At 34.1% G+C, this 13,120-nt stretch overlaps 2 protein-coding genes across 5 annotated transcripts; one reads left to right on the plus strand and one right to left on the minus strand.

The window, feature by feature from the left end:
• Positions 1-1,694: 1,694 nt before the first annotated feature.
• LOC145935060 (uncharacterized) lies at positions 1,695-7,195 on the plus strand. Of its 4 annotated transcripts, none has more exons than XM_083036084.1 (8): positions 1,695-1,891; positions 2,823-3,054; positions 3,230-3,370; positions 3,456-3,705; positions 3,801-4,390; positions 5,115-5,471; positions 5,560-5,655; positions 6,184-7,195. In XM_083036084.1, exons 2-8 carry the CDS (start codon positions 2,845-2,847, stop codon positions 6,247-6,249), a joined length of 1,710 nt encoding a protein of 569 aa, XP_082892210.1. In that variant the 5' UTR covers positions 1,695-1,891; positions 2,823-2,844; the 3' UTR covers positions 6,250-7,195. The 4 variants fall into 4 exon arrangements, with proteins under 4 accessions (XP_082892210.1, XP_082892211.1, XP_082892209.1 ...); XM_083036085.1 differs by lacking the exon at positions 1,695-1,891 and adding an exon at positions 1,947-2,079; XM_083036083.1 differs by lacking the exon at positions 1,695-1,891 and adding an exon at positions 2,064-2,200.
• A 189-nt stretch (positions 7,196-7,384) lies between these two features.
• On the minus strand, positions 7,385-11,341 carry LOC145935064 (metaxin-2). The gene is made up of 4 exons (XM_083036095.1): positions 11,162-11,341; positions 10,164-10,743; positions 9,555-9,692; positions 7,385-9,114 (listed from the first exon to the last, which is right to left on the minus strand). Exons 1-4 carry the CDS (start codon positions 11,205-11,207, stop codon positions 9,051-9,053), a joined length of 828 nt encoding a protein of 275 aa, XP_082892221.1. The 5' UTR covers positions 11,208-11,341; the 3' UTR covers positions 7,385-9,050.
• Positions 11,342-13,120: the final 1,779 nt, after the last annotated feature.

A 13,120-nucleotide genomic window follows, 5' to 3' on the forward strand; every position in this document is an offset into this window, starting at 1 on the left:
AGAGCGATTAATGTCATTGACCAATCACAGCCATTCCTCTGAAGAATAAATAGCTGTGATTGGTCGATCACGTTATTGATCGATCTCGAGTCGATCAAACCTGTTTTATTCGAAAACGCTAATAATATTATATATGTATATAATAAAAATATAGTAGTATAATATTATAATAATATATTAGTATTATATAAGAGAAAGTATGCTAAATCGTATCCCCTCTAAGGTAAATATTAAAATTGCAGTAAAACTATCAAATGACAAAATTTGTTTATTCATTTGAAACTATATATATATATATATATATATATATGGTTCTTCGTTAAAACAAAATATACGCTAAACACAAATTATATCATTGTTTCATATTGTGAATTAAAAATTTAAAAAAGTCCATATTTGATACGATTTGCAACAAAATATGTCTATACATATATATATAAAGGAATGTCATATTTATAATCATAAAGTCTCTTCAAAAATTTAATAAAAATACTTTTTGTATCACAAAAATTTAAATAAGTATTATCTCAATATCTTTCCTTTATGTATATGTATAATTTCCTCTATATATTTCCTCTATATACAATTATTAAAGCATAATTAAATTCATATAATTTCTAATTAAATTTAATTAAATTTAAGAATTAAATTTATAAATTTAATTTTTGCTGCGTGAATCCCCTTTTATACTAATAAAACCGAGCAGGCAGTTTGTTGTTATCTAAATAAAATTATATATATAATCATCTAGATAAAATTTGTCATCTTATCTTTATATAGATAATAAAAAGATGTATTATCCTATATTCTATATATCTGCATCTTAGATGAAAAAAAGTGTTACCTTTATTAAATTATCTAGAATATTATAATGTTCAGATAATTTGGTTAGAGTCTATAGCACATAAAAATTTATTGCTAAATAAGTAGTAGAACTTAAGCAGTAAAACCGACAAAAACTTACAAATAAAAATATATATATTTTTCTATTCCTTTTATAATTTACATTCTTTTTATAACTGTGTGTGTGTGTTTACATAAGCGGTCTTAAAAATAATATTATCTGGAAGTTATCTAGAGATAAATCGCCATATAATTTTATTTTTTATCTAGATATATTTAAAACAAAATCATCTTCATCTTATCTAAGCTGAAATTACATATTTTCTCATCTTTATCTAGCTAATCTTAAAATCATCTAAGCACAACACTGCGAGCGGGAAATTTGAAACGATCGTGAAGTCCAAATTCGTAATCCAGGCGGAAACTGCAGATAGTGCGCGCGCGCGCGCGCATAAATCGGCTTATAGGCCGGTATTCATAGTCCGTTCTTATTTCAAGACCGTCTTAAGTAATGTCTTAAGATGCAAATACGGTTCTGTGATTGGTTAATCACATCTTAAGATTGTACTTAAGACAGTCTTAAATATAAGAACCGACTATGAATACCGGCCATAAACTGGAAACCCCGAATGTCGAAGCAACAATCGAACATATCCCGCGAGGAAGCGAATTTTCCGCCCGTCGTTCACAGAGGGGATTAAATTAAAAAAAAAAAAAAAAAAAAACAAACCCGCGCGCGGATCCTCCGCGCTTCTCTCTTCTCTCCCTGACAGAGAGCGTTTGACGTTTCGCGGGTTGTCGCTCGTCGCGCGCGCAACACCGCTTCTGCCCGAGGCCGCCGCGCGAGTGCGCCGCGGCGTAAGTGACGCCGCCGCCGCCGCCATGTTTGTTATAGTTTTCGGAGGGACGATAAGCGTACGCGAGCGTACGGCGTCCGGATTCGAATGAGACGCGTGTGATCCCGTGCGCGGCCCGTGTGTCAGGGCTACGTCCGTTTTCGTGGCGGCGTGAGTGCGCGTCGGCCGTCGCCGACTCTCCGCGGAACATGGTAAGCATCCGCTGGGGTGTGACGTCATCGGACGCCCCCGGGCCGGCCCGTCTCTCTCTCGGCCGGCGGCCGATTTTCGCGCGAATTTTCAGGCGTCCACCTCCTCCTCCTCCTCCTCCTTCTCCTCCTCTCCTCGAGCATCGCAACGTCGCAGCGCGTTCGAAGAGGTTCTCCGTCTCGCGCGAAAGGTAAAGGCTCGCCGATCTGTCAAACGTCACCTGTCATCTGTCATCCGCGGGCGCCGACCGGCGTGAGAATTTTCTCCTTCCCAGCGAAATCGCCGTAGAACGCACGGACATTGCGCCGCATGTAAATCGATATACGACTCGCTCTGTGTGTTTGTGTATATGTGTGTATCAGCGACCAATCAGCGCGCGTGTAGTTGTACGCGCGCGCGAGCGCGCTGACGCTCACTTATACAGACGCGTTTCTTCGGAACGCCCCTTTTTACGAAACGATCGAACTTCTTTCCCGCGCAATCTTGCCCGGCGCGAGAGAGAGAGACGTCGATATAGTTCTCAGAAAAATTCTGTTTCAAATTTCGGTTTCGTGATCAAGTGTTGCTCCGATTTAAAGTTGGTTTTTTTTTTTTTTTTTAAATATTTTATATATTTTTTTGTGTTTTTCATGACACTTGCTCCGACTTTTTCGATTTTTCCTCTATACTCATTACGTTGTTCTGAATTATTATTTTATATAATTATATAATTTTGATTTAAACAGTGTAAAAATTTACTTCAAATAATAAAGAATATTTTTGTATCATAAATTAGTGATATTATTGAGCCTAAACAGTTTGTTAATATATATTTCTATTTTTATTTATACCAGTATTTTGAAAGATGTATTATTTTATATAATTTAAAAAATTATTAAAGATTAAATGCGTGAAAATATTAATATACAAACAAAATTAACTCTATAATTTCAGGATACTTAACAACGCTATTGAAATGTGGCTAAGAAGTGAACGAATTAGTAGAAGATTGCGCGGCCGTTTAAGTTTAAGCGGTGTAGCGGCATCAAAGGCAACCAGTCATCGAACACAAGTTGGTACAGCGCGCAAAGTACCGCATATTGGAAATAGCAGTCGTGTGATAACATCGAATAGATGCAGCAGATTGAATCAGTGGCGACGTAGATCATCCAGTTTTCTAAAAGAAGTGAGTTTTTTTTCTAAACATTTGTCATATTGAATCATTGGGCATTCATTATATAAATATGATCATTTATACTTAATATCTTATTGAAACGAAAGATTTACAAATAATTGGCAATTGCTAATTAAGTAAATGCGGAGAAGATATTAAAAAAAAGATTACTCTGATCTCTTTGTAGGCTTGTAAAGAAAATGTCTTACATTTTGCCAAATCCACACCTATTAGACGAGAGAGAGGACCTCGTAGAAGAAAATGCATAAAACGGTCGATGGTTACGTCAACTCCTTTGCATCGTGCTCCACCAATAGATGCAGTCATTGTAAGTTGTTGCGATCATCATTACTCCACGATGTAAAAATCAACTGTTATATCTGTGAAATTAATATATAATACGTATTTTGTAGTCTGCTAAAACCGCATCGCCGTCTAAAGTCTCGGAAGAATCTAAGGAAAATTGGAATGGCGGATCCACTTTACATCTTTGCTCGTCAGTAACAAATACGGACTCTCGTAGTCCAATGATACCGCCGGTACATGACTTGAAATCTTCCATATCCAGTGTATCTTCGTTGACCTGTCTAATGCCTCCGGTATCCCTAGGATCGTCTACAGATCTCACATGTTTGCTAGATGATGAAGGAAGCAAGAACAACGGTATCCCTCGATAGCTTATACATAGTTAAAGTAATGCCAAATTAATATATGTGTATATATACATATATATATTAATATTTTTATGTTTTTCGCAGATACTACGCTACCGTCGTCATTACACTACTCCTCTTTATACGCACATACTGAAACGTCCACAGAATATTACAGTTTGATGCATTCGACTTCGATATATAACGTCCGTACCACCACGTACAACACATCTGACAAGTACTTTCCAAACGGAGGAAAGTGCTCGCTTATCGATAACAATGAAAACCGCAGTGATCTCTCAAAAGATCAATATGCTATTGAAACAGACCCAACAAAACATGAAACAACTGCTGGATATTCCAGTACAAAATACAGTGGTATACCAGCAAGTATGTACAATATAAATCCTCATCATCCATCCGATACGAACGGCAATCTTAGTGACAAATATGATTCCGAGGACGTCGACAGTCGTTATCACGAGGTTGAATACATGGAGGTGGGTAGCGAAGAGATAGTAGAGTCTTGCGATGTAGAGAACATGGTTACTCAAGTTCAAGAGGATTGGGAGCCGTTCGATCCTTATGTCTTCATCAAGCACTTGCCGCCGCTCACGCCGGCAATGAGAGCAAGATGCCCGGCCCTACCCCTCAAAACGCGAAGCAGTCCAGAATTTAGCCTGGTACTAGACTTGGTAAGGCTCGAATGTGAGATTTTACTTCTAGAGTGTTTTATTTTAACTTTCGCATCGAGTCTCCCTCGAAACTCTATAACTTTTGTATGAAATAATTTTCAATGGAAGTCTTGGTTTTCGAGAAATCTCAAAGTTAAAATGGGACACTCTGTATGTTTCGTTCTAATTTCCCCAGACAAACATCTGAAATGAAGCGAAATGCGAAAAAAAAAAGATTTAAACAGAAGTTGTAGGATTTCGAGGGGGAAAGAAGTTGACGTTATTGACTTTTTCTTAAAGGGCGATTTTCAAGGTCATTTGAAGATCATTTATGTTTTTTTAAATGGAACTATCTCAATTTTTTTATATAAATTGATTCGTCGCAATTTTATATTTACTATAAAAAGTTATAAGGGTAAGATGGCCAAAAAGTGAATAATTTACGAGATATTTTATACTTTAGTCTTTAATTTAACATAATCTTACATAAACTGTGGAATATCTCGTAAAATATTCATTTTCCGATGATTTTACCTTAATACTTTTATGCACAAAATAATGAAAGGCATCAATTGGTGTAAAGAAAGCACATAGTTGTTTTTAAAAAAAGATGTAATTTGCAAACTAAGCAGCTGCAGCTTAATTTCAGAGATATTTATCTGGGGAAATTAAAATAAAACACCCTGTATATGCATTTATGATGGTAAAGAGCCGCAAGTATCCTCTTTTTTTTCCCCTCTTGCAGGACGAGACATTGGTCCATTGCAGCTTGCAAGAACTATCCGACGCGGCATTTCGTTTTCCAGTAGTCTTTCAGGATGTAACGTATACGGTATTCGTGAGAACGCGACCGTATTTTCGTGAGTTTCTCGAACACGTCTCATCGCTCTACGAGGTGATTCTGTTCACGGCGAGCAAGCGGGTATACGCCAACAAGCTGATGAATCTGCTGGATCCAACGCGAAAGTTGATCAAGTATCGTCTGTTCAGGGAACACTGCGTCTGCGTAAACGGAAACTATATAAAAGATCTATCCATCTTAGGTAGGGATCTATCCAAGACCGTAATTATCGACAACAGTCCGCAAGCGTTTGGATATCAGGTAAAGTATCGTAATTTGTTTTCAATGTTATGTAACAAAGTGCACTCTTTCATAGAATGTGCATTTGAAAACAGTTTGTGTGTTACAGCTGGAAAATGGCATACCTATAGAAAGTTGGTTTGCCGATCGTTTGGATAACGAGTTAATGAAGTTATTACCATTTTTGGAAAATCTAGTAAACTGGGTAAGTTTTTGCACACTTTCTCGACTCTTAAGGCTCCTGGGTCCTCGCCGTGGTGTTAGATCGTGACGTTAGAGGCGAGAAAGCACACCCTGAAAATTCTTAGATGCTATTTTTAAATGAAAACATATTTCGATGAAACACTATTTCAGATGGCTTTAACACACCTTCGATGTATTTTAAGGCTCCTGGCTCCTCGTCGACCATGTCGGAATCGTGACATTAGGCGAGAAAGCACATGCTAAAAATTCTTGCGTGCCATTTTTAAATAAAAAGATATTTCAATAAAACAATACTACAAAATTCTTTGGCACACTTGTAAAATTGTCCGAAAATTATCTTTTAATTTTATAAGTGTGCCAAAGAGATTTGTAGTGTTGTTTCATCGAAATATCTTTTTATTTAAAAATGGCACGCAAGAATTTTCAGCGTGCATTTTCTCGCCTCTGACGTCACAATCCAACATGTCTACGAGGAGTTAGGAGCCTTAATATTGCATCAATTTTTATGAATTTTTTTTTCTTTTCACAGGGAGGCGATGTAAGGCCGCGCATTAGAGAACAGTTTCGACTATTCAGCTTTCTACCACCGGATTAATTTAACTAGCATGCACAAAAATTCAACATTGTCCGAGATATTTCTTAGCCAATAAAGAAAGAAGATGCAAAAAAATATCTTAAAGATATATTAAAATAGATCAATAATAGTTATTCTCTCCGCGATGCATAAAAAGCGTCTAAGCCGCTATAATATTATAATAGTTTACAATGTTTCACAAATGGATATGCCTGTTGGTATATATAGAGAGATAAAATTTAATAATTCTAGGTCTTCGGAATTATATTGTTCTGATTCCATTGTCCGAGAGCAAGTATCTGCGAACGAAAAAAATGTTGCGTACATATGTACGATTTTGTTAATTTATTCGTTTATAGATTTTAAAGTCGAGATAAAAACAAATCAAATCTTGTCTGACAAGAAAATCAGTGAACATAATATCTATTATTATATAATTTTTAGCGATACTTCCAAATGAATACCAAGTCTCTCCATGACGTGATTATATGACCTCTGTGTATATAATAAGACTCGTATTTTACGTACGATGTATAATTGTTTCACAATTTATTCTTGTATTGCAATACTTGAAAAAGTAATATCTATGAAATCGCTAATTTTATCGTTTTTTTTATCTGTGAAATGATCTCAATTTATTCATCTTTCTGAAACTGTGTCTAATTTGAAGATTCTCAAATATATTCGCGCTATCACAATCTTCTGGTTGGATTGTGAATTACAATTGTTTATCATCACAACTTATAAATCTACGTCTAGATTGCAATTTATATATATATATATATATATATATATATATATATATATAAAGATATTATAAAAACATCTCTGTCAATAATTATATAATTATAGATATCATATAATTATATAATTATACACGATTATATGTGCTACATGATAAACCTGTGTATAATTCATAGTGTAAGAAACATAGACTTCAATATCAAAAAAAGAAAAAAAAAAAGAATTAGCAGCAGCATTATCATGTAATAAATGGCGTCGCAAAAATCTTACGCCTCGTAGTGTGTTTATCATAGTTTAAGATTATACTCATATTATGCACAAACACATTATAATAATAAATAATAACAGATTGTTATTCGTGAAATCAGTTGGATCATGTATAATTTCCCAGAAAACTTCTTTTCTTTTTCAGTTGTGCAAAAATTTTTATTTTGCGTGTTACAATAAATTAATCATGTATATTTGTCATAGAAATAAATTAACGAGATATAAAGTGATAAAACGGTTTCTTACGAGTAGACAGATCATGTGATTTGCGTTTCAACAGTATAACTGAAACGCTGGAGACAAGAAATACGTTGAATATTATATACAATTAATCATATATAAAAAAATATATTAAATTTTACATGCAGTCATTACTCGCCTCGAGAGATTATTTATTCTCTCTCGAATCTGCAGATATATAAAAATGAAAAATGTGTAGTATATTGACTAGAAAAATTGTTTTTCCTACTTTGTTATATATATAAAACATCGAAATGACATACTTTAATTTAACAGCGCGCTTAATAATGTTCATTACATTATTAATTACATATTTCTATGAAATAATTATAATTATTAATTACACTGTTCAACAAAAAAAAAGAATCGGTACGAGACTAGTCGTTTCTTATAGTTTTTTGGACGCTGAACACGAATCTGGTTTCCAAATTGCTCCATCACGTCACAATTTTGAGAAATTTGCGATTAAAGTAGCAAAAAAGAGCTATTTTCACGAACTTTGTCATATTATAGCTATAATATGTGATGTGCTGGAGAAGTTTTCTTGCAATCAAAATAAAGTTTATTGTTAGTACTTTCAACCCTCAAAAGGAATTTTTGGTATCAGTTGTTAATAAGATATCTATGGTTAAATATTAAGTGTATTGCAGAAGTTAGCTGTTAACTCGTCACTAATAATTTATCAAGTAGCTGTTAAGTATGTTTATTTAAACTTAAGGTTTTTTAGGTCGCTGAATACGAATCCAATGTCAAAATTGTCAAATTTATAATGGAGAACTTAATATGTATATGTTAAAAAATATTTAGATTGCAATCTAAATATTTTTTAAGTTTTGTCATCCGTCATATTGAGTCCATCATTTTAAATCTGACAATTTCGACATTGAATACGTATTCAGCGATCTAAAAAAAACTTAAGTTTAAATAAACATACTTAAAAGCTACTTGATAAATCGTTAATGACGAGTCACAACTAACTTCCGCAATATACCTCATATTTAACCATGGATATCTTATTAACTATAACCGGCACCGGAAATTTCTTTTGAGGATTGAAAGTCCTAACAATATACTTTATTTTGATTGCAAGAAAACTTTTCCAGCACGTCACATATTGTAGCTATAATATGACAAAGTCCGTGAAAATAGCCCTTTTTGCAACTTTAATTGCAACTTTCTCAAAATTGTGACGTGATGGTGCAATTTGGAAACCAGATTCGTGTTCAGGGTCCAAAAAACTATAAGAAACTAGACTAGTCTCGTTCCGGTGTTCGAAAAAAAGTCATTTTTTGTTGAACAGTGTTATAATTTATAATTATTTTATAGAAATAATTATAAATAAGATAAAATATCATTTGATGATATATATAATTTATGATACACTTTATATATGAAAAAACGAGATTTTATACCTAATCGATAGCTTCCGAAATCGTGCATCAATTTGTTTTGGCACATTTTATTGCCTATCACGTTTTGAATTTAGAGAAAGCTCGTCATTTTCTTTTAACTCATTTATCCTTGGTACAGATTAATTCATTTATCCATGATATGGATGTCGGATCATTGGCTTAATTCTTGAACTCCAGCGTTTCATTCATAGTGTGACTGTTCATAACGTCAGGAGAAAAAAGGCTGAAAAATGTTATGTGCAGTATTATGTATTTAAAAAAAATTATTGCCATAAGTATTGGAATGATCAACTTTAATATATTTATATATATCTATCTCATATTTATAATAACAACAATGAGCTAACATTATTAAAATGTATACTACATGTCGTACTCAACATTACTCGCACTTCAGATATATCCATCTTGCAGCGAACAAAAAAAAATGAGATTCGATTTGTAAGTAGTTTCTCTATTACCGAAAAATTGAGAAAATTTGAAGAACCGAGAACTAGACCTCATTGAATGTTACATAGATTTTCCTTTATATGGTCGTCCTTGGTCATGTCAGTCGCAAAGCACAGGAACCTCAATTTACGATGAATGTAATCGGTGTACCGCAACTCGATGTATCTGAAGTCCGAGTAGGATTCTATCTAATCCTCCGTACGCTGGAAATACCTAATCTCGATGCGTTTACAGAGTTTCACGAGCCTTGGATGATTATGCACGATCATGGCCAGCTTGTTGTCGGGTAACGGAGTGGTGATTATTGTGAATATGTGACCAAAAACCAAGGCGTCCAATTCGTTGGGTTTACTAAAAAGATAAAAATCATCCATCAAGATCTTTCGTCACATCGTAATCAATATATTTGTAGAAACATGTATTTACTGAAGCTATATATGTAAATCAATTCAACGATAGTGTAAAGGAATGCTCGGAAAGAGGAGGAAGCGATTCGGGCTGCGATTGGAAGTCATCCCACAAAGTATCCTTGGACGATGACTCGATTATCTCAAACTCTTCGGCAATTTTATTTCGCACTTCTAGACTGAAGTAGCGACGTTCAATTCTCAGTGCGTGATCGACAAGTTTAGGAAATTGACGAATCGTGGCGATGATCTCGTGGTTTGGGGGAAAGGAGGACGATGTGAGAGCGTGAATGTGACCGTACACCAGGGCATCGAGTTCGGTGGGACTTGAAGAGACATAATTACAAGCGAATGAATCACAAAAACAAAGGAAAAAAAAAAAACAAGAAAATAATAGCAGAGAAAAGTCACTTACTCCTTTCCAAAGAAGAACTTTTCGTCCGCTAGCCTTTCGGAGAGAGCTACGCAACACTTTCTCACATCATCAAAGACTTCGTCCAGGCTCTTGCTGTACCAGCCAAGTACGTTGAGCTTCTTTATTACTTCTCGTCTTTTTTGCCAGTTTAGATAATGATTAAGCGGCCATGGGTACACGCTGCCGTGTCTAGGCTTCGTGACTGAATTTAAGACTGCCGTGTCCACCCAGCACATGTACAGTTCCGCATTTACAAACACGTTGTTTACAAGAGACAGGTAGGCTCTCATGTCCACCTTGGCTTCCGCATCTAAGTAATCGGACAGACTTATCCCTTTACTCGCTATGTGTTGGACTATCCCGTCGTATTCCGATATCAACTTTGTACCACACTTGATGAATGGCACACGGCCTGATGGCGACATGAACTCCGCATTCTTCCTCGGCTCTATTTGAAACTCAAGCTGACACATCTTGAGGAAGGCCTGCACTGCCAGGCAGTTTGCATTATCAGGCAGGAGAATCTGCTCCACTTCGTAAGGCTGGTACAGAGTGATCGGTTGAGGCCATGGCTCTTGAGCTAGAAAATAAGACTCGTTATTACATGCAAGGTGATATTCATCTTCGATGTAAGTTACATAATCGACATATATCTAAGAATTAATATGATAAAATAGATTAGAAGATAGTTGATGGGGATAAAGTGAAAAAAGCTACATCAGAAAGACTTGTTATTACATGCAAGGTGGTATTCACCTTTGATGTAAGTTATATAATGGACATATATTTAAGAATTAATACAAGACGGATTAAAAGGCAGCTGATGGGGATAGAGTGAAGAAAAAAAGTGGTTTAGCTTCTTTGAGGAAGGGAATTCAAAATGACGTTGCGTAAACGAAATCGCGCGCGTTTTGTTTACGGAAAAGTGAGGTTATGTGATGCGAAAATTAATGTGGAAAAATTTTATTTTATATAAATACAATTTTTCGAAACGTTACCTTCCAGCTCTACCGCGATCGAGTCGCTTAACAATACATGAGGCATGTCTATAATATAATCAAACACAGAACTTTCTTATTCTTGTTTCGCTATTTCAAGATTTTGCGATTGATTATATATACCCGTTGTAATAAAAGAGCGCCACGAGCGAATTCTAGAACTCCGCGTCGTGTAACGATTTTTTTCCCCGTGTAAATGTTACACCATATATACATATATACATACTTGTGCAAAATAATTGGAATAAAGTTAATTTAAATTGAGGTTTAAATTCAGCTATAAATTTTTGTCTTTTTCAAATCTATCGTCGTCTTCAAAGAAATTTAATTTACATGTTTTCTTATTATTATTAATTTTTTATTTACATGTTTTCTTATTATTATTAATTTTTTATACAACGCGTACATACCATGTCCCATTTTAAAGGATCCACTCAAATATCTCATTGTCAGAAACACTGCGTTAAATCGAAAAATGTTTCCTACAAAAGTTGTAGGGTTTCGAGGGGGACATAACATAGTAATATTCATTTGACCTTGGGCGGCGTCTCCAAGGTTAGTGAAGGTTAACCTTAAGTGAAGATGAGAATGAATTTCAAGAAAATAAAAAAATGCTTCAGATAAAAGTTGTTCAAATTAATTAGTAGAAAAAGATGTTATAATAAAAAATATGGGTTTCCATTTAAAAAATTTATTCTCACCTTCACTTGACCTTGGAGACGCCGCCCAAGGTCATATGAATATTACTATGTTATGTCCCCCTCGAAACCCTACAACTTTTGTAGGAAACATTTTTTGATTTAACGCAGTGTTTCTGAGATATTTGAGTGGGTCCTTTAAAATGGGACACCCGGTATATATATATATATATACTTTTACAACTATCGCAGTATACTGTTTTATATAGGGTATCCCATTTCAACTTACACAGCAAAATATCTCTTGATTTTTAGACAAAAAAGTTATAGGATTTCGAAGAGGAAAGAAAAGTTGGCGCTAAAGTTCAATTTTGAAGGTCATTGCGAAGGTCATTTGTTTTTTTTTAAAATGGAATATATATATACTATAACAAATAATCGATTCCTCATAATATATTTATCTATAAAAAATTGTAAGGGTGTAAGATGATAAAAAAAAAAATACGTATTTTAATTATTTTATATTATTTTTTATAGTTTATGTAAAAAATTGTCAAATTTAAGTATATATATATATATATATATATATATATATATCAAATTTATTAATTTTTTAACCTTCTTACTTTTATAACTTTTTATGCCGAAAGTTGCGAGGAATTTATATAGAAACGATTTATATAAAAAAATGATATGACCTTTAAATGACTTTAAAAATCACTTTTTAGGAAAAAGTTAGTAATACCAACTTATATATATAATGCGAAATTGACGTATATAGCTTTCCTGCAGATTCCAATTAAACTACTCTTTCACTTCTAATCTGTCACGATTTTTTTATCATTAAATCGATAAGATTTCCAGACCTTAAAAAATATTAATTTTCTATAAATATAAATATATGCACTTACCTGCCTGTAAATCAAGAGATTGCTCTGCGTGGATGTTTTCAACAACTTGTTTCGCATCGAGTTGATGAGATTCATCCTGAATTAATAATTATATAATAATGAACGCGTGATATTATTATATGTTTCTGTCATTTTAAATTATTAATTTTGCATGTCATATATATGTCCAGATCATATATAAAATAAATATCCGTTGAAATGTAACCTTTGAAAATTTCGCGCCTGACAAAAAAGCGTGAAGGAATGATACGTCATTCTTCTTCTCGATATCCTGAAATGCCTCGTACATCTGGTACGTATGCATATCTCTCGTTTCGGGAAGGAAATCTATCGAAGACATCTTTATTCTTTCTTCACGTCGATATAAAACTTACAATTTTCACCAAAGCTTTTTTATATTTGACCTTATT

This window comes from Prenolepis imparis, unplaced genomic scaffold (assembly GCF_030444845.1).
Source record: "Prenolepis imparis isolate NDT839.2.m4 unplaced genomic scaffold, iyPreImpa1.0 SCAF_4, whole genome shotgun sequence".
Lineage (NCBI taxonomy): Eukaryota > Metazoa > Arthropoda > Insecta > Hymenoptera > Formicidae > Prenolepis > Prenolepis imparis.